The sequence below is a fragment of the Brassica oleracea genome, chromosome C8, assembly GCF_000695525.1.
Source record: "Brassica oleracea var. oleracea cultivar TO1000 chromosome C8, BOL, whole genome shotgun sequence".
Classification (NCBI taxonomy): Eukaryota; Viridiplantae; Streptophyta; class Magnoliopsida; order Brassicales; family Brassicaceae; genus Brassica; species Brassica oleracea.
The window spans coordinates 27,745,610-27,772,106 of NC_027755.1; the positions used below are offsets into that span (position 1 = coordinate 27,745,610).

The 26,497-nt window shown below is 37.8% G+C and overlaps 6 protein-coding genes across 9 annotated transcripts; 2 read left to right on the forward strand and 4 right to left on the reverse strand.

The window, feature by feature from the left end:
* Positions 1 to 1,014: 1,014 nt before the first annotated feature.
* LOC106309958 lies at positions 1,015 to 2,073 on the reverse strand. Its single transcript, XM_013747130.1, has 3 exons — positions 1,629 to 2,073; positions 1,424 to 1,540; positions 1,015 to 1,355 (listed from the first exon to the last, which is right to left on the reverse strand). The coding sequence occupies exons 1-3, from the start codon at positions 1,992 to 1,994 to the stop codon at positions 1,278 to 1,280; spliced, it is 561 nt and encodes a 186-aa protein (XP_013602584.1). The 5' UTR covers positions 1,995 to 2,073; the 3' UTR covers positions 1,015 to 1,277.
* Positions 2,074 to 4,562: 2,489 nt separating this feature from the next.
* LOC106310293 (monosaccharide-sensing protein 3) lies at positions 4,563 to 7,905 on the forward strand. Its single transcript, XM_013747531.1, has 5 exons — positions 4,563 to 4,860; positions 4,942 to 5,508; positions 6,077 to 6,984; positions 7,053 to 7,240; positions 7,323 to 7,905. Exons 1-5 carry the CDS (start codon positions 4,782 to 4,784, stop codon positions 7,771 to 7,773), a joined length of 2,193 nt encoding a protein of 730 aa, XP_013602985.1. The 5' UTR covers positions 4,563 to 4,781; the 3' UTR covers positions 7,774 to 7,905.
* A 295-nt stretch (positions 7,906 to 8,200) lies between these two features.
* On the reverse strand, positions 8,201 to 12,253 carry LOC106312221 (glutamate receptor 3.6). 4 transcript variants are annotated; one of them, XM_013749662.1, is made up of 7 exons: positions 12,115 to 12,253; positions 11,347 to 11,644; positions 9,965 to 11,271; positions 9,596 to 9,873; positions 9,472 to 9,503; positions 8,818 to 9,224; positions 8,201 to 8,740 (listed from the first exon to the last, which is right to left on the reverse strand). In XM_013749662.1, the coding sequence occupies exons 2-7, from the start codon at positions 11,603 to 11,605 to the stop codon at positions 8,348 to 8,350; spliced, it is 2,676 nt and encodes an 891-aa protein (XP_013605116.1). In that variant the 5' UTR covers positions 11,606 to 11,644; positions 12,115 to 12,253; the 3' UTR covers positions 8,201 to 8,347. The 4 variants fall into 4 exon arrangements, with proteins under 4 accessions (XP_013605116.1, XP_013605115.1, XP_013605114.1 ...); XM_013749661.1 differs by having other exon boundaries at positions 11,347 to 11,896; XM_013749660.1 differs by having other exon boundaries at positions 11,347 to 11,927.
* Positions 12,254 to 12,388: 135 nt separating this feature from the next.
* Positions 12,389 to 14,391, forward strand: LOC106309735 (probable protein phosphatase 2C 47). Its single transcript, XM_013746845.1, has 3 exons — positions 12,389 to 12,600; positions 12,734 to 12,910; positions 13,369 to 14,391. The coding sequence occupies exons 1-3, from the start codon at positions 12,454 to 12,456 to the stop codon at positions 14,128 to 14,130; spliced, it is 1,086 nt and encodes a 361-aa protein (XP_013602299.1). The 5' UTR covers positions 12,389 to 12,453; the 3' UTR covers positions 14,131 to 14,391.
* Positions 14,392 to 15,283: 892 nt separating this feature from the next.
* Positions 15,284 to 19,904, reverse strand: LOC106307364 (phosphoinositide phosphatase SAC7). Its single transcript, XM_013744299.1, has 21 exons — positions 19,725 to 19,904; positions 19,505 to 19,641; positions 19,354 to 19,437; positions 19,120 to 19,247; positions 18,930 to 19,021; positions 18,758 to 18,815; positions 18,585 to 18,641; positions 18,459 to 18,492; positions 18,281 to 18,361; positions 17,802 to 17,908; positions 17,558 to 17,644; positions 17,406 to 17,483; positions 17,144 to 17,214; positions 16,959 to 17,057; positions 16,764 to 16,863; positions 16,573 to 16,681; positions 16,413 to 16,485; positions 16,205 to 16,298; positions 15,967 to 16,059; positions 15,803 to 15,869; positions 15,284 to 15,714 (listed from the first exon to the last, which is right to left on the reverse strand). The coding sequence occupies exons 2-21, from the start codon at positions 19,638 to 19,640 to the stop codon at positions 15,578 to 15,580; spliced, it is 1,785 nt and encodes a 594-aa protein (XP_013599753.1). The 5' UTR covers position 19,641; positions 19,725 to 19,904; the 3' UTR covers positions 15,284 to 15,577.
* Positions 19,905 to 24,111: 4,207 nt separating this feature from the next.
* Positions 24,112 to 25,691, reverse strand: LOC106309736 (protein STRICTOSIDINE SYNTHASE-LIKE 5-like). Its single transcript, XM_013746846.1, has 4 exons — positions 25,193 to 25,691; positions 24,813 to 25,123; positions 24,614 to 24,737; positions 24,112 to 24,531 (listed from the first exon to the last, which is right to left on the reverse strand). The coding sequence occupies exons 1-4, from the start codon at positions 25,592 to 25,594 to the stop codon at positions 24,250 to 24,252; spliced, it is 1,119 nt and encodes a 372-aa protein (XP_013602300.1). The 5' UTR covers positions 25,595 to 25,691; the 3' UTR covers positions 24,112 to 24,249.
* Positions 25,692 to 26,497: the final 806 nt, after the last annotated feature.

Sequence of the window (26,497 nt, forward strand, 5' to 3'; positions counted from 1 at the left end):
TTGTCCATTCCGTGTGGTATTAGTTTTCATGTCGTTTTCTTGCAATCTTTTTAATTATCTTTAGAAACTAAATGTGAACATAGGATAAACTCATCTGGAGCTGATCATGTTATGACGACGTGTGGTAGGACGTGTCACAATATGATGCGCACGAAGAAATTATTTAGCTAACTGCTAGCTTTTCCATATAACCTAACCGCATTTCTGTGTGTAACCATTCCGATCGACCAATAATATTGTGTCATTTGGTCAGAGACATGTTAATTAGGCTACCAAAAATTAGGTTTTTTTTACTTGAACAAACCAAAATTTTAAGTTCATGACAAAAAATGGTGTCGAACTTGCAAAAAGTCCCTAAAAAACATGTAACTAGTGAAATAACATGGTGTTTTATAGTTCTCTTTTTTTAGTTTATGCAGAGGTTTTGACAAGTTTATTTAAGGGTTATTTAATGAATTTGCAACGTTTTTTCTTCTCTTTTTTTTTGTAATGACGTGTTATCTTCGAGTCCACAAATTTAGATGGGGGTAACTACCGACACTAATCTATTGAGATCAATGTCGGTTAAGCCAAAGTTTCTGACTTTTGTATAAGATTCAATTACTTTTTGCAACTCTTATTAGTACGGATGGTCATAGTGCATGCACGCTTCGCTCTTGTGCATGGATAAAAGCTCACATCTAAATCTGCTCCTTCGCTCTTTTGAAGTTGACGGCTCACTTAACAACCATCTATATCACTTATTCACAACATCATCCTCGACCCTCGTCAAAGAAAATGCTTTACAGACAATTCTCATTTGCTACCTAGTTTGATGGTCAAGACTCAAGAACTGAAGAACACTTCTCCGGTTACCAAATTTTGTTTCCTTGTCTTTTAGCCTCTTTTGAAGATAATAAAACATTAGTTCTTTGCTCTACATTAGTCCGTAAATAGCCATTACTCAAGCATAGTCTGTCTATCAGAAGTTGACTCTCTTCGCTCTAAATTTCAAGAGTCTTAAGGTAATAAATATCCATCAACTGCTAATTTTCATTCCAAACTCCTCCTACCAACAATGATAGCAAGAAATGTATTTCCGAAACAAGTTGGATATGTGAAAGAACTCATTGAACAAGTGGTGATATTGTTATAACTAACAAAAAAAAAGCAGGTATAATATATAGTGAAGTGAACTGTGAATTTTAGTCAAGCTCCTTTAACTAATAATGCATAATATCTTCATAATAAGTATGTGGAGGACAACACCAATCACTGTGAAAGTTGCGAAAGAGAGGTTAACGATATCCATCTCTTTTATCTTGTTCCGCAGCTTCCTTGTTAGCAGCTTCAACGGATTTGAACCATAGGAACACCTGCAGACAGAACCCACTTGTTTCAGCTAATAATATAATACAAGATACAAAGAGAGAAGAGAACTCACAGAAGTGGGGATTCCAGTAAAAGCAAAGAAACCAAGAACAGGAGTATAAAAGATGCTGTCGGATTCCAAGACACCGAACACTGGATTCCTACTCGAGTACTCAAAAACAGAACCAATCTACAAGTGACCAAAAGATGCATAAAAATAAACATCTTTGATATGAATCAGTGTAATCAGAAGTCACAGAGAAAGAAAGGAGGCATACAGCAGCAATGGCAGTGATCGCTGAGGCAAGTAGATAAACGAAGAAGGGAACCTCAAAGCTCTCTTGAGATGTAGAAGAAGAAGAGCCTCCTTCGTCTCTGGCCCAAGGAGGTGGCTCGTCCGAGTCAGGATTCGCCCAAGACGGTTGACTTTCTTTAGATTTTCTAGATCCTCCAGTCGCAGCCATCACTACGAATCTCCTCGCTGTACTACTAAATTCGTGGCAGCGCAGCGAGTGGCCCATCAGGCTCCTCTTCGCGGCTGGATGATAGCTTGACAATGATGGTTTGGTGGGTGAACGCTTGCAACACTCATCAACATGGTTCAGACAAAAACTTGTCGGAAGGGAGGCCAAAGACGTGGCCATTTTTGAACAAAAAAAAGGATGAAAGTACTCGACTTTGGTCTAAAACAGAGTCTCAAGCGGTGAAATGATTCACAGCCACACATTTTCAATTCTTGACAATATATATTTATCTATAACTAGCATGCTGGTGTGGGTGACACGTGGTTCCCCACAACTCACAAGGCCACAAGAAGTGAGATTCAGAGAACAATTCATAGGTTCTGTGACCAGAAACATGTTAGCTACTATATAATATAAAGTTGGTTTGTAATAGCATGTCCAATGTACGGAAAAAGAGCATTTTTAGACCCCAACAATTTACGTCGTGCTTTTTTAGATCCAAACAAAACATAAGTGCGAAATCATTTCTCAACTGAGATTTTTTTTAAAATTTCGACCCAAACTTAACTCCGTAACGTGAAATCTTACTTTGATAAGTTAGTCAACAGTTAGACCGTGCTTAGTCGAATAAAGAAAACGTGCATATTTCAACCCGTACAATTTCGGTCATGCCTTTTCAGATCTGGACAATGAGTAAGTGTGATTTCATACCCAAACTGAACAATAATTTGAATATCATACCCAAACTTTAATATTAACATAAAAAAATTACTTTGACTAACGTTTGTTTAGTCAACCGACGTCGTTTTAACTACACTAATTAAAAAAACACACACTAAGACTCGAAAACACACCTACAGAAGCACTAAACTGAGCATTAAACCACTGGACTAAGACAAGTTTTGTAAAATCTACATATATACTAAATTATATAGGTACCAAAACGAATAAAGAAATCACTAGCTTCTTCTTCCTCTAACTATCTCTCTCTCAGTTGCCAATTTCAGAAGTTTCAGTTTTTAGTCTTTAGAAAGTTCTATTTTTGATAGTAATGAACATTTTAAAATTGCATGAGAAGGCAATGTTGGGAGCCAAAAAGAGTAGCTCCGGCTAGAGCACGTAGACAAGAGCGAAGATTAATTTCTTCGTCTAAAAATGAATTAGCATGAACCGAGGCATTATCAAGCCCAAGAAATCGAATCCATTTTATCAGAGATCGATCCGCGACGAATCCGTGAGGAAACCTAGTATCGTGAAGAAGAAAAACAATGGTGTAACATGAAAGAGCGCGGATTGGCGAACAAGACAAAGATATAAGTTATTATATATGTAAATATGGAAAAAGTTACCGACTTGATGGCAAAGTGTTCGTTTAATTCACTTGTCTGTCGTGGATTCGACCTTCCAAGTCACGGAATTTTATTATTTTAGAAAAAAACGACGTCGTTTTAACTCTTTCTCGAGACGTCATCTCTGCCTAGACACTGACTCGCTCAAAAATGACGGGTAACTAACCAAACATTAGTTAAACTAAGAGTAGTTTTTTTATGAAATTCAAACTATTATTCAGTTCGGGTATGAAATTCAAATTATTGTTCAGTTTGGGTATGAAATCGCACTTACTTATCGTTCAGGTCTAAAAAGGCATGACCGAAATTGTACGGGTTGAAATCGGCACTTTTTCTTTATCCGACTAAGCATGGTTTAACGGTTATCGTTAGTCACAGTAGGATTTCATGTTACGGAGTCAAGTTTGGGTCGAAATTTTTTAAAAAATCTCAGTTCAGGAATGATTTCGCACTTATGTTTTGTTTGGGTCTAAAAAAGCACGACGCAAATTGTTGGGGTCTAAAAATGTCATTTTCCCCTAATGTACACCTCTATATTTTCCTCTAAAATAGAGATCTCTATTATAGAGGTTAAAATGCTCCAATGTATGCCTCTATAATAGACTTCCTCTATTTAGAAGAAAATATAGAGGAAAATTACTTTTTACCTCTATATTTAGAGGTAGAAATATCATATCTCTATATTTTGCTCTATAAATAGAGAATTGCTATTATAAATGCATACATTGGAGCATTTTTACCTCTATAACAGAGTTTCTTTATTTTAGGGGAAAATATAGAGATAGAAATAGGGGTGGGTTGGAGATGGTCTAAGTTGTAACATAACTACACATGAATGAGGCAGACCGGACAAAAGTGCTATGCTTGTAACCCAATGATCAAATTAACCTTCCTAAGTCTCTCTCTCTCTCTCCATGCGAAGCTGTCTTTTTTAGCAGCCAATAGTTGCGGCTCAGTGCTCTCTTCTCAGATGAATCCTAACGAACCGTAAATTTCCGGTTAATCCAAAATTTAACGGATTGAACCAAATGACTCAATAGTAAGACCGGTTTAACGTCAGGTTCCTCTTTTCATCGGTCGGTCAGAGACTCAGGAGGCAATAAGTCAGCTTAAGGTTAAGAAGATGGGCCTTCGTTAAAGCCCTTGTATGCATGATTAAGGTTGTTAGTTGATTCTTCTTACTATTTCTGAATTTTCATGCACAGAAGAAGCGGCCAAAGGAGAGATTGAACAGAGAGTTTGTTGTTGTGTCACCTTCCCCTTCTATTTCTCTCCTCTTGACCAACTAACTTCCTCTCTCTCTAGCTTACCGTTATTACCGGTTCTCAAACTCTGCATGCTTCTGACTAATCACTTTAACACTTGTTTTTATTTTCTATTTGTAAGGAAACAGAATATCCTTTGCACAACTTTTTGTTTGTTAAATTGCATAGATTATGGGCAATAACCACCTGATTAACAACTCTTGTTCCCTCCTCTCTTTCTCTCTTCTTGGTTGGTGAAAAGAAATTATGATTGAAAATTAAGTACTCTGTTGGGAAGGAACAAACATATCACATATGATGTTTTGTCCACTGGATTATTATTGATCATAAGAAGTAACATCACTATTAACAAGATGAGGAGTGTAGTGCTTGTTTCGTTAGCCGCTGCTATAGGCAATATGTTGCAGGGTTGGGACAATGCCACCATCGCAGGTACTTCCTCTTTCTTTTCTTCGTTACATACTTAATAATAACAAAGCCATGATTAATATTTGATTTCTATATTGGTGGCAGGAGCTGTTATTTACATAAAGAAAGAATTTCATTTAGAGAAAGAACCAAAGATTGAAGGACTCATCGTCGCCATGTCTCTCATTGGAGCCACTATGATTACAACTTTCTCCGGTCCAGTCTCCGACAAAGTAGGAAGGCGTTCGATGCTAATACTCTCCTCTCTTCTCTATTTCCTAAGTAGCCTCGTCATGTTTTGGTCTCCCAATGTCTACGTTCTCCTTTTCGCAAGGCTGCTCGATGGGTTTGGAATCGGTTTAGCTGTCACTCTCGTTCCCATTTACATCTCTGAGACCGCACCTTCTGAGATCAGAGGTTTGCTCAACACTTTCCCACAGTTCTGTGGCTCTGGTGGGATGTTTCTTTCGTATTGTCTTGTCTTTGGAATGTCTCTTCAAGAATCTCCAAGCTGGAGGCTGATGCTTGGTGTTCTGTCGATTCCTTCGGTTCTTTACTTCTTACTTGCGGCCTTCTTCTTGCCTGAATCTCCAAGGTGGCTTGCCAGCAAGGGGCGGATGGAAGAAGCTAGACAGGTACTGCAGAGACTCCGTGGAAGAGAAGATGTTTCAGGTTTGTCTGCAATGAACACTAATACCTAGGCGCCTAGGCCTGAAAAAGAAACCTAAACCGAACCGAAATACCCGAAACCGGACAGAAACCCTCAAATACCCGAACGAGTTTTTATATTTTTATATCTGAAATAACCGAAATGAACTAGAACCGAACGTATACCCGACTATATAAAAATTTTAGTTATATATACAGATAACATAACCAAATATATATAATTTAAAAGTCTATTAAAAATATCTGAAAGTTTTTAAAAACAAATTATTAAAAAAAATCTGAACTATCTGAAACTATCCGAATATTTTTATCCAAAATATCGAAAATGATTTGAATTATCCGATATTTTATCTGATTTATCCAAAATACATGATTTTTTACCCAAATTATCCGAAATAACAGGGTATTTCCGAACGAACCCAGACCGAAAATAGTAAATTAGTAAATAAATCCTCTATCTCCTTACCTGATACTCGAAATACACAACCTAAGTGAAACCAAATGCCCAGGCCTACTAATAGATTGTTAACTTTTTGACATAAGACTAACTCGGTGTGTGTGTGTGTTCAAGGTGAGCTTGCTCTGCTGGTAGAAGGGCTTGGGGTGGGAAAAGACACGTCGATAGAAGAGTACGTGATTGGACCAGACAACGAGGTAAGCGAGGGAGGACATGAACTACCCAGGAAAGACCAGATAAGACTATACGGTCCAGAGGATGGACAGTCATGGATGGCTAAGCCAGTGAAAGGACCGAGTTCTCTAGCATTAGCGTCACGGCAAGGAAGCATGATAACTCGTGGTGGATCCCTCATCGACCCAGTGGTCACTCTCTTTGGCAGCATTCACGAGAAGCTTCCTTCCGAGAACATGAACTCATCATCATCACGCAGCATGATCTTCCCAAACATGGGAAGTATACTAGGACTAATGGGAAGGCAGGAGTCTCAGTGGGATCCAGAGAGGAACAATGATGACAGCTCTGAACATGATGAAAGCTTGAACAGTCCTCTGCTTTCTCCGCAGACCACTGAGTCTGGTTCCGTTGGGACCATGCACGGCAGACAGAGCAGTTTGTTTATGGCAAACGTTGGTGAGACGGCGACTGCTACAAGCATAGGTGGTGGGTGGCAACTGGCGTGGAAGTATAATGATAAGGTTGGTGCAGATGGTCAGAGAGTCAACGGAGGGTTACAGAGAATGTATATTCACGAGGAGAGTTCCAACAACAAACCCAATAACACTGGCTTTTCGCGACGTGGATCACTTCTCTCCTTCCACACAGAAGCTGGTGTTTCTGAACAGAGTGGATACATTCAGGCTGCTGCACTTGTGAGTCAAGCTTCTATGATTCCTGGAACCAAAGGAGAGACTGCAATGTGGCCAAAGGAGATTAAGGCTGGTCCTGGCTGGAGGGAGCTGAAGGAACCTGGTGTGAAGAGAGCTTTGATGGTTGGAGTGGGACTTCAGATACTACAACAGGTAATGATTTTTTTATTTAATATTTTTAAAAACTCATAACAAATAAAGGAGAGGAAGCATGTTTGCAGTTTGCAGGAATAAATGGAGTGATGTATTACACACCTCAAATACTGAAAGAAACAGGTGTTTCAAGTCTTTTGTCAAACCTTGGAATAGGTGCAGAGTCTGCATCGCTCCTCATAAGCTCCTTAACTACACTCTTCATGCTTCCTTGCATTCTTGTTTCCATGAGGTTAATGGATGTATCTGGAAGAAGGCAAGTTCTCTCTCCTTTTGTTTCTCTTTTTAGCTGAATCAAAATGTGAACAAAATGTAACATTACCTAAGTGTGGTTGTAGGTCTCTGATGCTTTCCACAATCCCCATTCTGATACTCTCGCTGCTAACGCTGGTGATAGGAAGCTTAGTGAAGCTTGGAGGCACAGCAAACGCACTGATCTCAACCGCTAGCGTTATGGTGTACCTAAGCTGTTTCGTGATGGGTTTTGGAGCCATCCCAAACATTCTTTGTTCAGAGATTTTCCCTACCTCTGTGCGTGGCCTCTGCATCACAATCTGTGCCCTCACTTTCTGGATCTGTGACATCATTGTCACTTACACTCTTCCGGTCATGCTCAAATCTCTAGGCCTTGCGGGAGTCTTTGGAATTTATGCATTTGTTTGTGCTGTAGCTTGGGTTTTCGTGTACCTCAAGGTACCTGAGACAAAGGGAATGCCTCTTGAAGTTATCTCTGAGTTCTTCTCTGTTGGTGCGAAACAACAAGACGCTGCTAGCTTCGTTTCTGTCTGATGGCTGACTTTCTTTTATATGTTGTCTTTTTCAACTTAACAAGCTAATAATAAACAAACATATCACTAGAGGCTTTCTTTGAATCTTGATTCTGTAGCTGCAAACTGGGAGATGTTCCCTTTAATAACCATGGATGAGATTCAGAGTTTTATTAACCAATTCAGGTAGTTCGCTTCGACCAAAATTTCGCCAAACTGAATCGAAAAAAGTTTGGTTTGGTTTGGTTCGGCTGACTTTTGTATTTGGGTAGTTCGGTTTTTAAAATTGTTACCCAAACTAATCGAAACTAAGTTTTGATTATATTTCAGTTAAAATTTTGGTTAAATTCGATTAATTCAGTTCGAAATTTGGTTTACAAATTTTTTTCTTTCTGAAAGGCGGAACTAACCGATTAACGAACTGAAAACCAAAATTTTGGTTCGGCGAGTTAAGAAACACAGCCCTAACAACCACCATGAGATTAAATACAAATAGGTTTGATATCGAGTGAAGAACCAAAGCGGGGGATAAGTACATACTAGAGCCATTATGGTGCATAGGAAACACTTAATCTGCAAGGACTTCAACCATTTACTTAGATATCTTCAAGCTGCCTTTCTCTAGAGGACCGAGCCTTGACGTCTTCTTCTTTCTCTTTCACAAAAGAGAGAAAGGAATGGATACTTGCGGACGGTGAGCTTCTTCTCCTTATCGACCCCTCTGCTTCTACAGGACAGTGTCTTCCAAATTTACGTATCATCAGCACTATATACACCGCAAGAGCAACAACGCATGCCAGTCCACACACCACAAACAATCCCCAAAAGCTCTTAAGCTCCAGCCTATCCACTTCTATCTCTGCGCCTTGCAAAGAACAAGCTTTCCTTAGCAACCATTTGTCTCTTATTCTCTGCAAATCTCCATTCTCTGATAGCTGCAGAATCGCCGTTGAAACGTCAACAGCCAAAGGAGAGTTACGTGGGAATGCCTGAACAATGGGGAGAGAGACATTATCAGTTTTAAATATTATTGCTAAGCTGTTGTTTGTCACGGAACGATACTCACAAATCCCCAACCGTTTTTAGTGAACTCTTGACCAACTATGCCGAACTCGCATCGGTTTGAGAGGAAAAGCTCAATGTAAGCACGTTCATCAACAATAGCAGCAACACCACCTTTTCCTGGACCATCTCTCAAGGCCTTCTCGTATTCCTCTGGAGACCGAAGAGGGACTAGTCTTGACTCATGGATCCTGAGCTCGTTGACTAGATAGTCTCTGACAAACGAGCCTTGTGGATAACCAATGGGATCATTGTTTGTTTCCAATGTTTCTATGCCTTTGATTGGTGATGATAGCTGATGAACTGTCAGAATTGAGGTGAGGCTGGCGGTATAACTTGAGTTGATTATGAGAACTACGAATAGCCATAGTAGCAGCACTATTCGTCCAAGGTTGCTGACCGTCGTCTCTCCTAAATCAATTAAGCAGAAAACATTGGACAACTGACAACTGATATATATATATATATATATATATATATATTTGGTCCAACTCCACTTGAGGCTTTCTAGTGAATAACCGACCCAATAAACAAATCCGTGAGGGATTAGACCCAAAGCAGACAAATATCATATTAAGCCAGGAGTTGGACATCCGGCTAAACAACGTACACCCATTTCAAAAATGAAAAACAACTAGGATGAAGAGAGTACACTTACTATGCGAGAAGAAAAGAGTTGAGAAGCTGAACCTGCAAAACAACGAAATGTTTCAGAGAAAAGACCTGAAATTTTTTGTAAGAGTGTTCTGAACCGAGTCCATTTAGATGGTAAGAGTGTTCACCAGAAAGTAGTGATGACTTGTCTGCGAGGAGGACCTCGAAAGTCGTCATTGTGTTTGTGCTCCAGACACCAAATGACAGCACCAACAATGAGGAAAGAAGAAGCTGCAATAAGCCACATCTGGGGAGTGAACGGCCTCAAGAACGCCATAGCACTGGAACCTAACTTCTTAACAGGAGCCACTACCACTAGCCCTGACTCCACATACGGCTGCGTAAAATCCGCCATTTTGGTTCTCTCCGTTATGATGGTTATATCACCAACACCTGCATCGAACACCTGTGTAAAAGAAGCATTATACACCCACCAAACAGAGCCATCAATCATCATAACAGATTCTAAAAAGAGTGCATATCATATGTACACTCACCCCAGCCGTTATCAAGCGCACTAGCTCGGTGTTACTTGGATTATCATGACCATTCCCCAAAGCTACAAGCTCATAGGGAACTGCATAAGGTAGTAAACTGAGAGCGGCCACAAAGACATCAACACAGAAGCCAGTGATGACCCCGTTGCTTTGAACCGAGACAACCTCTTCGAACCTGTAACGATTCGGAACTCCAATCCTCAAATGTCTTCCATTGTTCGAGAACACCCATCCACGTGGATTCTGCGTCGTCTGCCCTGGCCAGACAACGCTATGAAGCTTCTGCCCCGAAGAAGATGTCTTCTCCAACTCCTCAGGGGGCATCACAGACAAGCCTAGATGATCAGACCAGTAACCAATTGTCCTGTGACCAGTGCCAATGACGTTAATCACATCAAACGCTGGATTCACAAGGTTTCTGTCTTTAGTAAACTTCATCCTACCCGTTAAGCCGACTCTATCAACCTTCAAGATGCTCTCGAGAAATGTATTTCCTCCGTCAAAGACTTTGAGAGCGTCAAGGTGCAAGTTCCCACCTCTAAGCTCAGGTATAATCGGACTCTTGGAAAATGAAACGTTTCCACCTCTCTGGAGATGATCATCAATGGCGTGAGCGAGCAGCCAGACGGTGTCGTAAGCATACAGTCCGTAAGTGCTGAGTCCAACATTAGTTACGTTACGCCACCTCTGAACGAAGCTCTTCTTCATGACGGAGTCAGGAGTGTGCAGGCGCAGCGCGATGACTCCTTGAATGTTATTGGGAAGAGGAGGAGAGTTTGTGTCTATGATGGTAGAAAGCCAATTGGTAGCAATCCACACATAGCCAGAGCTCATCATACCGAGATGCTGAGCCACATTGAAGACCTCAAGGCCCCAGATGAAATAAGCGTGGACAACAATGATGCGTGACTCGCTCAAAGCTACTTTAATCAGCAAGTTGGTGATGTTCTCTCTGGTGGGTTCTGGGGGCAAAGCTGCTTTGTATGAGATTCTGCAACGCTTCTCTGCTAACTTGTCTCCCAGAGCAGCTACACCGTTTTGGCCGTAATCATCGTCTCCGTAGATTGCGATGACTTCTCTCCAACCGTAGTGGTGGACAATGTCTGCAATGGCGGCCATCTGGAAGATATCGTTTTGCGAAGTTCGGATGAAGAAAGGGAACTGACGAGGAGACATGGTTGGGTCTGTGGCGGTGAAGGAGAGTATAGGGATCTTTAGCTCTGTTGCGACGTGGGAGACTACACGGGCTGATGTTGGTCTCTGAGGCCCAATTATGGCTACTGTCTTGTTCTCCATGAACCGTAGAGCTTTTCAATGTGAAACAAAAACCAATCAGACAAAAAAACATCAACAAGAGGATACTTTCATGTGTGTCGACTTACGTTCCATGATGCTCATGAAGCCGTTGAATTTGGTGTCGTGCATGATGATATTGAGTCGAGTGTTGTTGAGAACGGTGGGGTTGGCATTCACGTCGTCAACGGCGGCTTGCATAGCTACTTTGATGACTTTACCAATGAGAGACTTGAATGTGAAAACGGAGCCGATGTTCACAACTTGGGGTCTGGGAGAGACATTTGTGGATTGTCCTTGTAGAGGAACAGCATGGAAGAGAAGCAGCAAGAGCAGAAGCCACTTCATGTTCTCAGTTTCCAGGCAGCTTCCTCCTGTTTCAGAAAACTAAGAGAATGGTGGATCAAGTAGCTGAGTGCCACTTGATGATCTAAGAGCCAGCCTTTGTAAATGGTGGTCACAGAAAGCATACGTCTCAGTGGAATCATTTCACTCCATGACGAAATCTCACTCACTCACTCACTCCATATCCTTCAGTGGAAGAAATGTGGGAACTTTCCCCAACCCACTCTCTTAACCCACTCTCTTATCTCTCATATGATTACACTTCCACATCAAATTCGTTACCTCCTTATAATACTAAAAACACACACCACTCAGATTTTACACACTGGAAATTTTAAAAAAAAAATTAAAAAAAAAATCTCAGCTTTAGCACATTCGACTTAGTGCGCAACAAAAAAAAAAAAAACCCCATCTCAAGTCAACACCTACTTCTGATAACATATAGAACCATCACAATCTTATCGTTATGTAGTAGTAATCAAGAAGCAAAGGAAAATTGAGAGTGTACCCACCACTTAAGACTGCCATTAGGGTTTTGGAAATTGATTCAAAGGATGATCAAAGCTCCACTGAGTCTCTCGGTGACGGTGCCGACGCCAAGAAATGGGGTTTTGAAAAGGTACAACCTTGACACAACCTTCATAATTCCTTACTTAAAAAAAAAAAAACAAAACGTGTATTTAAATGAAGTGGGAAGCCCACGTGGCAGCGAGAGAGCCAATTGTTGAGTAAAATAAGGAGGAGAAAAAGCTATTTTTATATTTATTTAAAAAGAAAAAAAAAAAAGACAAATGATGATGATTCTGTTTGAAAAAAAAAAAATAGAAACAAAACTGATCGGAATCTGACAAATGGCACCGGAGACCGAAGTTTCGCCGATGGTTAACAATTTGGAGGCCGGTGATGACAACATGACTCACCTGAGCTCCTCCGGGAAGCCTCCAAGGAACCTCTCCGCAATGCGACATTGCAACAGCACTGCTTGGTTGATCGATTCCGTTGGTTTTCTTCTTCTTTTCTTTTTTTTCTTTCCTTAGCTTGATCGGACGTGAAATATTTCCGATCAGATCTCATTGACCTGAATTCTAAAAGTGTTAGAAACTTTGAAATTGTGAAATGAAAATGGTGCAGGAAGGAGAGGAGAGGTTTGGTTTAAAGTCTCCTGAAGGACAAAACTCCACATGGGAGCCTGTCTTCAGATCCGGAAGTTGGTCGGATAAAGGTCCAAAGCGGTCCATGGAAGACGAATTCATCTGCGTGGATGATCTCAAAGAACATATCGGATCATCCCCTGGAGCTTTCTATGGGGTAACTCTCTATCCGAGAGTTATTATTTATGTTTCTATCTAAGGGAACACTATTGGATCGAATGAGAAAAGACATTGTCGGAAAAGGATGGTTGAAAATAGGATTCATGTAGTGTAATTAGAGAAATGTTTCTTATTACATTGCAGAAAATATATATATATGGCTATGAAATAAGGATTAAGTGGAATGGAATGGATAGGGTAGTAGAGTTGTAGAAACAATTCATGTAAATGTAACATGAGAAATGTTTCTTTGTTACGTAGCTGAAAACGTATGTGGTTATGAAAGAGAGATTAAGTGGAACGGAATCGACTGAGCAGTAGAGTTGTAAAAATATATGTTTATTTCATTTACCTTCATATAACAATATGCTAATACACAAAATGTCAAACTAGTTTTAAGATTATTAGGATCTCATCAATATGCCCTGTTTACCATTAATGTGTTTTGTTATGAAGGTGTTTGATGGACATGGAGGTGTTGATGCTGCATTATTCACAAAGAAGAACCTTCTGAAGCTTTTAACTGAAGACAAACACTTCCCAACCAACACCAAGAAGGCCACAAGGAGTGCCTTTGTCAAGACGGATCATGCCTTAGCTGATGCTCCTTCTCTAGACAGATCATCAGGCACAACAGCACTCACTGCTCTCATCTTGGACAAGACCATGCTCATTGCAAACGCAGGCGACTCCAGAGCCGTGCTCGGCAAACGAGGCAGAGCCATTGAGCTGTCCAAGGACCACAAACCTAACTGCACTTCCGAGAGGCTACGCATTGAGAAGCTTGGAGGTGTCATCTACGATGGATACCTTAACGGGCAGCTCTCGGTGGCTCGAGCGTTAGGAGATTGGCATATCAAGGGAACCAAAGGGTCGCTATGCCCGCTTAGCTGTGAGCCTGAGCTGGAGGAGATTGTGCTGGCGGAGGAAGACGAGTATCTTATAATGGGATGTGATGGACTTTGGGATGTGATGAGTAGTCAGTGTGCAGTGACGATGGTGAGGAGGGAGCTGATGCAGCATAATGACCCTGAGAAGTGCTCTCAAGCGTTGGTTAAGGAAGCACTGCAACGTAATAGCTGTGATAATCTTACTGTAGTGGTTGTATGTTTCTCGCTGGAACCGCCTCCGAGGATTGAGATCCCTAAGTCGCATAAGAGGAGAAGCATCTCTGCGGAAGGGTTGGATCTACTCAAAGGCGTTTTGAATGATTTGTGAAGGAACTGAGTGAAGCTGAAAAGGTAAGAAGAGACATGCATTAAGTTTTGTCTTTTTTTTTTTTAATTTCTTCTTTTGACAGGAAGAACAGAGATTCCAAGTTGTCTGTTTTTTTTTTCCAAGTTTTGATTCCATTATTCTTTTTGTAAGGAAGCTTTACCCATTTTTGTACTGTAGATCTTACCATATCTGGATGTTTTTATATTTGATTTGAAAAGGATCGGTCTTTGAGTCAAAGACTTTGACAGTTAAAAGTTAAAACCGTTGCTTGATGAGATCAAACAACACTGTCACAAATATCAAATTAGTCGTGTACTATTGAAGCAACTCTCACCTCTTATATCCACAGCAGCCACAGGTTTATTGCCTGGATTTGCTTCGTTGAGCTTTCTCCTCAAATAAAAGGCCTCTTTGGTTTGTCTTGGAACCAATTCTGCGGTGTGCCGCCTTTAGAGTTTAAACTACCAAGTATCGAGATAGAGCATCGTCTAAGAAGGCGATTTCTAGGGGTGGGCTTAAGGTAGGTACTTGCTTTTTTTTTACGTATATTTGATATTTGGCTTAATGAATTTTTTGGAATTGTACTTGACTTGTCGGAAATGAGTACTTGTTATTTCGAGTACATGTTACCTGCAAGTTACTTGACTTGTTCGATTACTTGCTACTTACAAGTAATTAATTGGATATATTTCTTATTTACTCGACTTGATAAAAAACACGAGGTTATTTTAAATAAAATATTTGCACCTAATATAAAAAAGAAGGAACTTAATACATATATTTCGAGAAGAAAGTATTGTTTATTTCTTACGACAAAGAAATATCTGTTTAGAACTTTGGTTTTTATAGTTTAGTTATCATTTGTCAGCCATAAAACAAAGTAACGAGTAATATCAAGGCGAGCCGTAACTTTTTTTGTCAATACTTGCCTTATACTTGCAAGTAGCAAAACTCAACGACTTGATACTTGACTTGGCAATAACGAATACTTGAAAAAACGAGGCAAATACGGATCAAGTAATGGGTACAAAGCAAGTAATGAGTACTCGTGCCCAACCCTAGCGATTTCTCAACAAAGATCAGCTAACGTTCGGTTTCTTCGCAAGAAAACGTCTTTGATCGTCGTGCTTTAAGATTTAAGACCACTCTTGGATAAAGAAGCAGGCCATTATTATTGAGAGTTATGCTAATGGAATGAGTAAACAAACATACAACGATAATGAAAAAATATGTGTAATTGTAATTGTATCGAGTCACTGGTGGCTGTGGGAGTATTAAACTCATAATGGGGTCACCACCTGAGACAATTGCCTCGAGATGACGTCACAAGATCCAAATTTGATACAAGAAAATAACAAACGGAAAAAAAGAAAATTGGCTTTAACTTGAGCGGCATGTTTTAGTTAGTGTTCACAATGGTCACCTCCCGAGTGGAGAAGAAGATGAATCAGCCTCTGGGCTTGTGGAGACGAGGCCTGTTGCAGAAGATCCGGCCATTGGCCCTAACCAGTGCTGCGACTCCCACACAGATGCCCGTCCACAGGAGCGAGAAGAACAAGTGCTTATGCTTGTAATCACTCCCAGCTGCTCAGGGCATTGTACACAGTTTTAGACTAAGTTCGGAAGAAAATAAGAAAATCTAACCATCCAGCAAAAGAAGTATCAGACATACCTTGTTTCATAGACATTGTTGCAAACCAGAAACTGAGCAGAACCACCGCCAATGCCACTGGGAAGTTCTGAGATATCAAATTACTTTGTTGTTAGACTAGGATTCTTTATATGATGAGAAATTGAGGTTGGGAATGGTTATAATCTTAATTGATGAATGCTTACTGCTACAGCCTCGAGGCCTCCCTTTTGAGGCACAGGAGCCATGTCTCGGTTCACAGCAACTATGTAGTGCCCTTGCAGTAGATCAATCGCATCCTTTTGCACACAGAAAAAATTAAGTAGAGTCAGGACACAAACCAGGTTCAGGCGTAAGTGATCCAACAAGCAGTCATAAACAGTTCCACAACTGAACATCATTAAATAATACAAGTGTAGCTGCTAAGGATGAAAAGCCACTGACCTGCTTAGTTCCATCAGCAAAGTTATTCATGTAATAGCGTCTGAGGGAGCTCCAACCATCTTTAAGGACACCTTGGGCAGTCCGATGCCCATACCTAAAATTGAGCCAGTCAGAGTAAATGACCAAACACTCCCTTCTTAAACTGAAGGCACACTGCCTAATAGGGAGGACATATCCAAACCCGAGATTAAACATATGGAAAACGTACCTGACAAAGTCTCCTTTAAGTGCAGGAGTACCAGAGTACTGAATGCTGACGTCATCGCCATGATTAGCCCATACTGAAAGGCGCAAGTGCATGAGTAAATTTTGAAAATTTACATCTAAATACTGTAATATCAGATTTTCTACAAAGACGAGAGACTGACAGATTTTGTAGCGTTCGTCAAAATTCGGATGGGAGCTTATGGTTTCTTCAGCACCAAAAACACCGATCCTTCTCAGTTGAAGTTCTAACATCTTTCGACCGATCATGCTCTGCACATGGCAGGAAGTAGACACCATGGATGAGCAAAGGCCAATGAGGTAAGAGCCGCATCATCATACTGTTATGACTAACCTGGGTGACATTTGTACGGTCTAAGCAATCTATGCAGTTTGTTCGGACAACACCAAGCTGCTCCTTCATTTTATCACCCTTTTCATTTAGCAAAAAGTACCTGTGTATTGAGAGAATGTAAAATGATTTGCCATTTCTTATATATTATTCATATTTCAAAATTATATAAGTATAAATGTCCAGAGAAATTCATACCCATTTTGTTCAAGAAAACCCTCGATCTGCTCGTACAGAATTGATAAGCGCTCAAAATGAATATGCCCACAGATTTGATGGAAATCAAAGTGAAGGTATCTACAGGATAAGGACCCTCCTTCAATTAGTTGAAGATAAGATAGTATAAACGATCTAAGAAGCACATTAGACAACAGATTAACTACCTTATTTCATCTCCAGTAATGTGCTGCATAACACTAGCAAACTTCTCACTTAAGCGCCCCTCACCGCCATGCTGAGTAGAGAAGAAGCAATTGAGGAATATAAAGTTAAAAGTATGAATCAGTTTTGGCAGTTTATATTGTTAACAAGATCTATGCATTGCACTTAATTTAAAGATGAGAAAGGGCTCGCAAACATGATGTGTATCACAACTTAAGTCACATAACTCCAAAGACACTCATGTATGTTTGAAAGAATATGTACCTTATTGACAAGATCAACTGCCAAAACTGATCCATATTTTTTCCTTAGGTCCAAGAAGTGACGTTCAGCAATCCGTGTCTGCAAGAGACGCAAGTTACTTAAAAGAAGTAAAGACTGAAAGAGCAAACTTTTAAACAGAAATTAGGACTCACAGCTTCTTCAGGCTGCACAATCTCAAACTTGGGCTTGTAAGTCAGATCTACAATTTGCTCCCACATAAAAGGCATGGATCCTCTGACCTGAAAATGGAGGAGGTAAAAATAACATCAAGAGTTCAATCATGGATTGAGAAGAACAGTATGAAAAAAAGAAGGAAAATGAATGGTCATATATAAAATGATTAAAGATTTGCAGCATAAGGGAATTCACAATATGAAAGCGTGTTAGAAACAGCACCTGAACAAATGATGACGTATATCCATTCATCTGTACAATTTGCTCAGTCTCCACAAAATTAGCAACGTAGCCATCGGCATCAGCTCCTCTTCGCCACATACGCGTACCTTGTAAATGATCAAAGATAAGGGGCAAGACACAATCACAACAAAATATTCGTCATCTGAATTTCCTGCAGGCGAGGGCATACATGTCTCCTATCTATCTAAAAGATATAAGCTCAAATTGATGTTCAGGTGCTAATCATCGTGCTTTCCCATTTCTAAGAACAAGTCCCATCAAGTAGTGTTGGATTCCTTGCTATAGTCATATAGTAGAAAGATCATAGTAGTCAAACAAATGACTGATGTCCCAGCGAGCTACTTACACATTCACACTAGAAATCCATACAATTAACCTATTGAAACTTCCCCATTCTTTTGAACTGTTACTCTCGAACAACTTGAAATCAGGTAAAAATAGTAGAGAGAAATATGTACCGTTTCTCCTAGTACATCTTCTTGCAATCAGAGTAATGTCAACGATATCTTTCCCAATGGCCGTCTCAAAACTATTAAAACGTGACTAATGGTTAAGGAAAGATTCGTTCATTAATAAAAGATAGTCAGGTAGAGTAAATAGAAGAAAAATGAGTAAAAGAACTGATGAAAAGGATATTCCCTTGAATTACTGGAAGCAAAAACTGATCAAGCTGCAAACGGAAGACAAAAAAAGGTGAGATATTCTGCAAGTAGGAAAAACAAGGGGCTGTGAATAAAAAGAACATCAGAAACACAGAGACACCTTATTATCGATAAGAACTTCCAACATGTAATTGTTCCAAAGAAACCTCGGCTCAGCCTGTAAAAAAGGAAATATCACCAACACAAGTTATTCTCAATTGTCAAAAACAACTAATGAATGTTTCTAAGGAACTTTGATTAATTTTTTTTTTTAAAAACTAGCATTATGATCACCTGTCTCCACAGAGGAAGCGACTTAGACTCAGCACCCAAATCATGCAAGCGTTGTGAGCTGAAAAAAATAAGGCAAAAACGAAATATCAAACAAACAGAATCCCTTTGTGCATCCCTTAGGACAGTAGTACAACATACCTACATCAAAAGGAAGAAGACAAAAACCGTTTACCTCAGCGTTAAGTTAACTTGATATGAGAAAAAGAGACCAGTTGTCTTTTCTGCGACACTAAGCAGCCTGGAGAACTCATTCTCCATCTTTTTCTGCCAGAAACGGTACAAACACGTTGAGAGTCAAGATCCATCATTAATACTGCCAACAGAAAACTGGAACGCCACAAGAGTTTTTTTTTTTTGCCTACCTGTTCTTCAGGCGAGTTTTTGAGTGAATGATCACAAGGAAGAACCTTAAGCGATGTAATTTTGAAAATAGGATGGCCAAGAAACGAGCCAACACGCTCACTCTCTGTCACAACCACCAAGTATGATCCTGAAATCAAAGAGCATTGCAACCTAATCAAAACTCTAGGATGCGTTTTCAGATCTAAAAGGACAACACATATCATCAAACACTAAGAGGATCCGTAGTTTCTAACCTGCAAGGAGCTTCAACATCCCAACCACACCAGAAATGGGATGGATTTTAGGAACGCGCAAGGAATCGCATTCTCCGACTTGATCTGAGACGCAAGGAAAGAGGATTTTGAGAGAATTCAAGAAACGTTGTGAAGATTAAGAAGAACGAACCGATGAGCTTCATGGAAGCGTCGACACGGCTAATATCCAAACACGGAGCGCCTGAGCCATCCGCCGGCTCGATGATGTACTGATCGGGAAATTCCCATAGACGTAAACGGGAATGCAATTTGTTCCGAGAATCCATACTACAATCAACAATAAAAGTTTCACAGATCGCAGAGGAAAGCAGGAAGGAGATAATGATCGAAGGAGAAAGGAAGAAGATCACCTGAGATCTGAAGTGAGGGAGACGAATTATACGACGAGGCGAATTGAAATATGGAGAGAGGTTAAGAACGTGCTAATGATTATTTGCGTTAATCGTTGGATCAAGTCGATTTTTAGTGGGCGACCACCACGTACCTTTTCAAAGCCAGCTAGCTTCTTTTAGGTCGCCGGTTCGATTTACCTTCTTAGCTTTTGGATATAACACAATAGCACATCATGTTATTCCCTTTAATTAAAGTAATGGTACAAATAGTTGGAAATTCTCAATTTGGATATTTCACAAATATAATATTAAGTTGTTGAAACCCGTATTCGATAACCAAAAAGAAAAATCAATCTTCATAATCCAATCGGTTTTTTTTTGTTCACAAAAAAAGTCAGTTTTGAATAGATTGATTATTTGTTAAAATTTGTTAAAAAAAAAGAAGAAGAAGATTATTTGTTATAAAAAAAAAAGAATATATACCCTAGACTATATTTGCGAAGTGATTTTGACACATGTCATTTTTACAATTAATTTCACAAAACAAATATGACATGGCTACTGAAATTGATGACATGGCTTCCGAAAAAATATGACATTTATAATTTTATTTAATGTTGATTTATATTTTTGGCAAACTTATTAGAATATGGTAATAATTCATATATTACATTTAATATTGATATTTTTTTGGTAATTTTTTTTAAAATATGGTAATAGCTCATACATCATCGGTAAAATAAATATATTTATATATAACATTTCAAATTTCAAAATATTATTATTTTGTATACTTATACAATTTGTATTAATAAAGCTTTAAAAAATTTCTACAATTTTTAAAAAATTTAAATATCTTATCGTAAGATCATTAGTCTTATATATCTACAAATTTTATAAATATTGTTTAGGTTAAATATTTGATAATTATATTATTTTATATTATTTTTATTAGTTTATACAAATTGATTTAATACATATCAAATCTATATTAAATATTAGTAAGAAAATAGTAAAATCTATAATATTTAATAAAATTTATTTTTAAATATAAGTTAGATTTAAAAAAAAATTTACTGCATATAGTGCAGAAAAACACCTAGTTGATTATATACAGTATGTTTCTGGCAGTGGCGGAGCTAGTAATCTTTGTCACTGGGGTCAATACCAAATATGGATATATAGCAATGTTTAAAGATGTGTACAAATTTAAGATTTCTACTTTAAGCAATGGCCAATGGGTTAATTTTTTTTGGTTTATATGTTAGGTTTGCTAGTGTAAAACAAAAGATTTGGTCAATTTACATGAATTAACCAAATCTTTTGTTTTACACTAGCAAACCTAACATATAAACCAAAAAAAATTAAAATCATGGGGTCAATTGACCCCTCCTCCATATGTAATTCCGCCAGTGGTTCTTCCCGGTATATCCCCTATATATTAATAGAGAAACATTTAAAAAGTTATATTTGTAGTTTGTACTAATTAAAAATGTGTCATGCTGAGTTGTCACGTAATTAGAATGCTAATTTTGCTTACGTGGCGGCTTGAGAATCAATTGAGAATTTTGTTAGTCTAAAATTAAATTGGTAGAGAATGTTATATTATATAGTATGTCCACTATGTACCATTCATTTATCAAATCAAAATTATTATATATTCTTTCCTTAAATAAAACCTACGAAATTAACTAATGTGATTAAGATATATACAGTAATTAATAATTTTAAATAATAAAGATTTGCTAACAATCTGTATAATTTCTATCATTTTTGTTTAATTAGTTATAATTAAAATAAATTACATAATTACATTAATCATATAATAAAAAATTAGATTTTTTTGTATATGTTGTATTTTAATTTTGCAAAATAAATATAAATTACTAAAATTGTTAAAAATTTCACATAAACTTTTGCGATTAAGGTTTAAATTTTTTTCTATAATAAGATACAATGATTATAAAATCATATGAATAAATAATTTTATTTTAATAGATGTTTATGTTAATATATACATATATATTTCATATCGTTTAAATTAAACTATATATATACTCATCGTCTTATATTTTGATATCTGCGTTCAACATATATTGAAAAGTTAATATTTTAATTTTGAAATTTTTATTGTCTTTTTAAAATGATTATAAATTATTGAAACCACTAAACATTCCACATTAAAAAAATCGTTGGTGTTAAATTTTGTTACACAAATATGCAAATAATCATAAAATCATATGAGTAAAAAACTCATTTAATAAATATTCATATTAAAAGTATACTATATATATCTATGTTAATAAAATTTAAATTTAATTATATATCATATATGATATATAAGATTGATTGTTTTGATTTATTTATCCTAAAATGATTGCGAATAAACAAGAGCGGTCGTTTAATTTATATGTGAATGCCAATTTATTACATAATAGCAACTGATTTCTTAGTTATTTAATATATAATTATTATTTTATAATTTTATAAAATGCAAAAAAACATAAAATAAGTAATAAATATAAAATATTTATTCTGCACAAGGCTCAGATCTTAACCTAAATATTATCTCTTTAATAATTTCAAATCTTAAACATTTTCTAAATCTCATGCCAAAACAAAATAACGAAATGAGAATAAACTCAAAAATTAATATTTATATCGAGCAATAACCAAAATGAAAAAAAAAAACACAAAAATAAGAAAAATATTGAAGATAGATACGATTGGCACGTGACAGTAAACTTCTCATAACCATAATTAACTTTTAAATTGTTAAATCATGATATAAAACCGAGCTGACATAGTTTCATTGTAAACAAATAGTAGGCCTGAGATTCTTCGGCCTAAACGTTAGGTTCTTATGCGATAAGTGATTTTTTGACCCAAAATATTTTTAAAAACGGGATCAGCTCATCAGTAAACAAATTATGTAATTAACAATTTTTTAAAAAAAAAATGGTTTAAGGACCAAAAATATTAATTTGATCAGAATATAAATTATATTTTTCCATACGATATTTCTTAAATAATTTTCATATAAATTCACCATGCGCAAGACGCATATCTTATCCTAATACTAATGTATTAGCGTGTGTGTGTCCTCATTTTTTTTTATGTATGAGTAACCCTGGGGAAAAATATTGAAACAAAAAAAACCGAACCGAACGGGTACTCGAATATCCCAAAAAACAAGTTTCAGCTTTCTGATATAAGATCAGAATATCATTAATCCCACTCGAACTTGGATTGGACAAGAATAGTGAGAACATTGTTACCATCAGACCACATTATCTTTTACGTACCCTCTTATATTATAAATATATACTAGAAATTTACCCGTGCATCCGCACGGATGTTTGTTTTCACTTGTAATTTTTGTTTTGCTAAATGGTATAATATTTATTTATAATTTTAAATGTATTACATAACTGTTAATAATGACTTCTTAAAACATAATAATTTTATGTATTATACTGAATAGTTATACTTTGTTTGTTTTAACCATCTATTGTATTAAAACATAATAATTTTATGTATTATACTGAATAGTTATACTGAATAGTCGTCCAGGAAAAGTTAAATTTCTGACACAATCCGGTCAAATGCAAAACTAACATGTTTACCCTAGACGACTTACATGGAAGTCGTCTCGAATTTTTTTTTAACAAACAAAGATGGATGACTTCCATGTAAGTTGTCTATAAAAACACATTTAAAAATCAGTTGCAAAACTAACATTTGCATTAACCATAAGACTTCCATGTAAGTCGTCTACAACTCGTCTGGACGAGCAGATCTGGGAAAAAAACTGATTTCATAGTTTCAAACAGTGATATAACTTGTTTAGCACGCATAAGTCTTCTCCAAGCACCCAGAATCTCAAACAAAAGTGACCTACCAAGAATCTTAAGCTTCAATGGCTCTATGAACCATAAAAATTTTAGAATCAAAATTTTTGGTTTTTTGGATGAATATGGAGAGAAAGTGAAAGAGATGTTGTTTTTAGTTCATATGAATTGAGAAAGAAAGTGTGTAAATCGATTTTTAGGTGCATTAAGAGCTTCAAATTGGTTGTTCATGGGGGTTGGTGTTTTGATGGCAATGACAATATTGTGAATATTTGAGGAAGATGAGGGTGATAGAGTAAAATATGCATTTTCGAAAAGAAAAAAAAAAGTGATGGCATTTCCGTGAATAATCTGAATTTTGGGGGTGAAAGAGGCAAGTCAAAGTTCCAAAAAAAACGACTTCAAGTTTTAAGTCATATTTGCAAAAACTCCTGGTTACTAATTGGCAAATGAACTTGATTTGAAAAGTTACTAACTTAAATACTATTTGAAAGCTTACTACTGTACTAGTGTGTGTCCTTGTGAGTTTACAATATGTGACTGTTTAAAAATGATAGCAAATGTACAACAGTTCTTATAAATATTGAATAAACTTCGATAGAGTTTTAGAACTTAGAGGTCACATGATCAAATCCTTAATCATCATTTTCATGGACAATTGTGTTTACATTTTGTGACAATGAAATGATAGTTCAAAGCCTCTTCTGTGCAGGGTATTTCAGAAGATCGAGCCGAGCTATGTGTGAATGCAAAAGACTCCCACAATAGAGGTATCTCCCAATCTTGACTCCAGTGGTCATGTGAGAAAGCTTATGATCATGGTACAATGCTATAGGCTTCCCTTCTAGATCCACCCCCAAAACGCCAGCATTCGCCATAAAAATCATGGGATCTAAGCCGTAGTTAGCCGCTATAGCCGTGAGTTTCCTCAAGAAAGGGTATCTAAACGCAAGCTTCCACAACACTGTTACTCCCTTCAAAAACAATGAGAAGCAAACAATGATATACCAAAACTCAAATCATAAAGTTAAAAAGGCTTTCAATGTGTATAGTTACCGAAGGCATCGCGATCCAGTAATGTCCTTCTCCATCGTACCGGATGTTGTCGGGATAACCGGGTAAGCCTTGAATGAATACCTCCACACGCTCCTCGTTGATGTAATACTTGCTGCATCTTCTCCTGTGAAACAAAAAAAAACAACTTGAGATGAGGTTTCAAAGCACAAAGAGAAGGTTATAGAGAGAGGAAGAGGACATGGGTGTTTCGCAGAAGATGAGATGGGTTTGGTCGGGAGACATAGAGACGCCGTTAGCGAAGTAAAGGTCTTTTAAAAGGACACGTGTTGTTCGTGTGGTCGGGTCAAAGCTCATGAGTCTGCCATGAGGTCTGCCTTCCAAGATGTCAAAAGCGAACTGACGCATGTTGTATTTGTACGAAGCGTCCGTGAAATACAAAACGCCGTTATCTGCGACGGCGACTGCGTCAGCGAGCTTGAATTTAACGCCGTCAGCTGCATCCGTTAACAGCTCCGTCTTCTTTCCGTCACCGCTTATATTCAACAGTCCCTATATAGACACAACTAATCAACTTCCTCGTTCCGACATCTTTTTAAAAGCTTGAGTTTCGGACCAAACCTTGTATGCGTCAGCGACAATGACTTCTCCGTGAAGTCCAAAAGCGACGCCGAGTGGTCTACCGCCGGTGTTGACCCAGTCCTCTACGACTGAGTCAGTTAATGACTCGGTCACCTTGACTCGTTTCACCCATCCATCTACACAACCAGTATAAATGAAGTTTGATTCTCGGTGGTAGGCGATGTCCTCGGGGCTGTTGAGAAGACCAACACCGATTAACTCAGCTCCGGTTAGCAATTTATCGTTGACAAGCGAAGGGAGAGAGATGGTAGAGTAGTCTAATGCTTTGGGAGGAAGCAGAGCTGGGTCGAAAGTGTCGAGCCGGTAGAGAGCGATGGAGACGAGGAAGGGGATGATGGTGGAGAAGATGAGAAAACGACGAGAGAAAAGTAGAAGAGGCATTGAGATTGAGTTTGTGGAAAATGGTGAACTACTCCAAGTTTTCGAGCGATGAAGAAAACGTTTTGATTCGATGTTAGCAGTCTTTGACTTTTTAAGAATCTTTGATTTCTTGATCCAGGTACGTGACGATTAAAAATAGTTATGATCCTGCTTCATGGGCTTTACCTTTATGGCCCAATATGTTTAATTTACGTATTTTATTGACTGTTAAAAAGGAACAAATCTTAGAGCACCCACGTCAATGAAACCCCTCTTGGGTTCATCTTTTCAATTTTTTATTATTAAATGTTTTTCTCTTTTTTTTTTGATTTTTTGTTTAAAAAAAAAAAATACTAGACCAATCGCGGACCGCCACGACACGTGGGGCCCGCGCTACAGTGATGAACTTTAGGAGAGAGAGGTTCATCCCAGAGAGCTTTAGAATAGAGGGGTTCATGGGATTGAACTATTTTATTTTATTTTTTTCTTGATTTCTGTGTGAACTCCCCTCATAAACCCTCAATGCGGGTGCTCTTAGAACTTTTAAATTCACCACACCTAATCAAAGTAACACATAGATTATTAATTAAAAATATTAAATTCAATAAAAAATAGCTACAAAAAATAAAAACGCTAATTTTAACTACGCTAAGCTTCCAGCGAAACCCTAAACCCTAAATCTTAAATTCTAAACCCTATACCCTAAATTTTAAACCCAAATCCAAACCCTTAAACCCAAACCCTATATCCTAAATCCTAAATCCTAATCCTAGACCCTAAACTCAAATTATATACCTTAAATCCAAAAATAGACTATAAACCTAAACCCTATACCCTAAACCCAAGTCTTACACCTTAAACTCAAACCGTAAACCTTAACCCAAACGCTATAGCATCTAAGTTTGGGGTTTGGGTTTAGGGTTT

What these genes read in the sequence shown, in the direction of transcription:
- LOC106309958 (XM_013747130.1), bottom strand. Translation starts at nt 1,994, where the DNA reads ATGGCCACGTCTTTGGCCTCCCTTCCGACAAGTTTTTGTCTGAACCAT. An exon ending in CGATCACTGCCATTGCTGCT is followed by an intron (nt 1,541 to 1,628) that starts GTATGCCTCCTT and finishes GGTCACTTGTAG; the next exon opens with ATTGGTTCTGTTTTTGAGTA. An exon ending in TTACTGGAATCCCCACTTCT is followed by an intron (nt 1,356 to 1,423) that starts GTGAGTTCTCTT and finishes TTCTGTCTGCAG; the next exon opens with GTGTTCCTATGGTTCAAATC.
- LOC106310293 (XM_013747531.1), top strand. Translation starts at nt 4,782, where the DNA reads ATGAGGAGTGTAGTGCTTGTTTCGTTAGCCGCTGCTATAGGCAATATG. An exon ending in GACTTCAGATACTACAACAG is followed by an intron (nt 6,985 to 7,052) that starts GTAATGATTTTT and finishes GCATGTTTGCAG; the next exon opens with TTTGCAGGAATAAATGGAGT. An exon ending in ATGGATGTATCTGGAAGAAG is followed by an intron (nt 7,241 to 7,322) that starts GCAAGTTCTCTC and finishes GTGTGGTTGTAG; the next exon opens with GTCTCTGATGCTTTCCACAA.
- LOC106312221 (XM_013749662.1), bottom strand. Translation starts at nt 11,605, where the DNA reads ATGAAGTGGCTTCTGCTCTTGCTGCTTCTCTTCCATGCTGTTCCTCTA. An exon ending in TGCGCTTGATAACGGCTGGG is followed by an intron (nt 9,874 to 9,964) that starts GTGAGTGTACAT and finishes TCTTTTACACAG; the next exon opens with GTGTTCGATGCAGGTGTTGG. An exon ending in CAAGTCATCACTACTTTCTG is followed by an intron (nt 9,504 to 9,595) that starts GTGAACACTCTT and finishes GTTGTTTTGCAG; the next exon opens with GTTCAGCTTCTCAACTCTTT.
- LOC106309735 (XM_013746845.1), top strand. Translation starts at nt 12,454, where the DNA reads ATGGCACCGGAGACCGAAGTTTCGCCGATGGTTAACAATTTGGAGGCC. An exon ending in CTGCTTGGTTGATCGATTCC is followed by an intron (nt 12,601 to 12,733) that starts GTTGGTTTTCTT and finishes AAAATGGTGCAG; the next exon opens with GAAGGAGAGGAGAGGTTTGG. An exon ending in CCCCTGGAGCTTTCTATGGG is followed by an intron (nt 12,911 to 13,368) that starts GTAACTCTCTAT and finishes TTTGTTATGAAG; the next exon opens with GTGTTTGATGGACATGGAGG.
- LOC106307364 (XM_013744299.1), bottom strand. Translation starts at nt 19,640, where the DNA reads ATGGATTCTCGGAACAAATTGCATTCCCGTTTACGTCTATGGGAATTT. An exon ending in CAAGTTAACTTAACGCTGAG is followed by an intron (nt 18,816 to 18,929) that starts GTAAACGGTTTT and finishes TATTTTTTTCAG; the next exon opens with CTCACAACGCTTGCATGATT. An exon ending in TGACGAACGCTACAAAATCT is followed by an intron (nt 16,486 to 16,572) that starts GTCAGTCTCTCG and finishes TGCGCCTTTCAG; the next exon opens with TATGGGCTAATCATGGCGAT.
- LOC106309736 (XM_013746846.1), bottom strand. Translation starts at nt 25,594, where the DNA reads ATGCCTCTTCTACTTTTCTCTCGTCGTTTTCTCATCTTCTCCACCATC. An exon ending in TTGTCGCTGACGCATACAAG is followed by an intron (nt 25,124 to 25,192) that starts GTTTGGTCCGAA and finishes GTGTCTATATAG; the next exon opens with GGACTGTTGAATATAAGCGG. An exon ending in ACTGGATCGCGATGCCTTCG is followed by an intron (nt 24,532 to 24,613) that starts GTAACTATACAC and finishes TTGTTTTTGAAG; the next exon opens with GGAGTAACAGTGTTGTGGAA.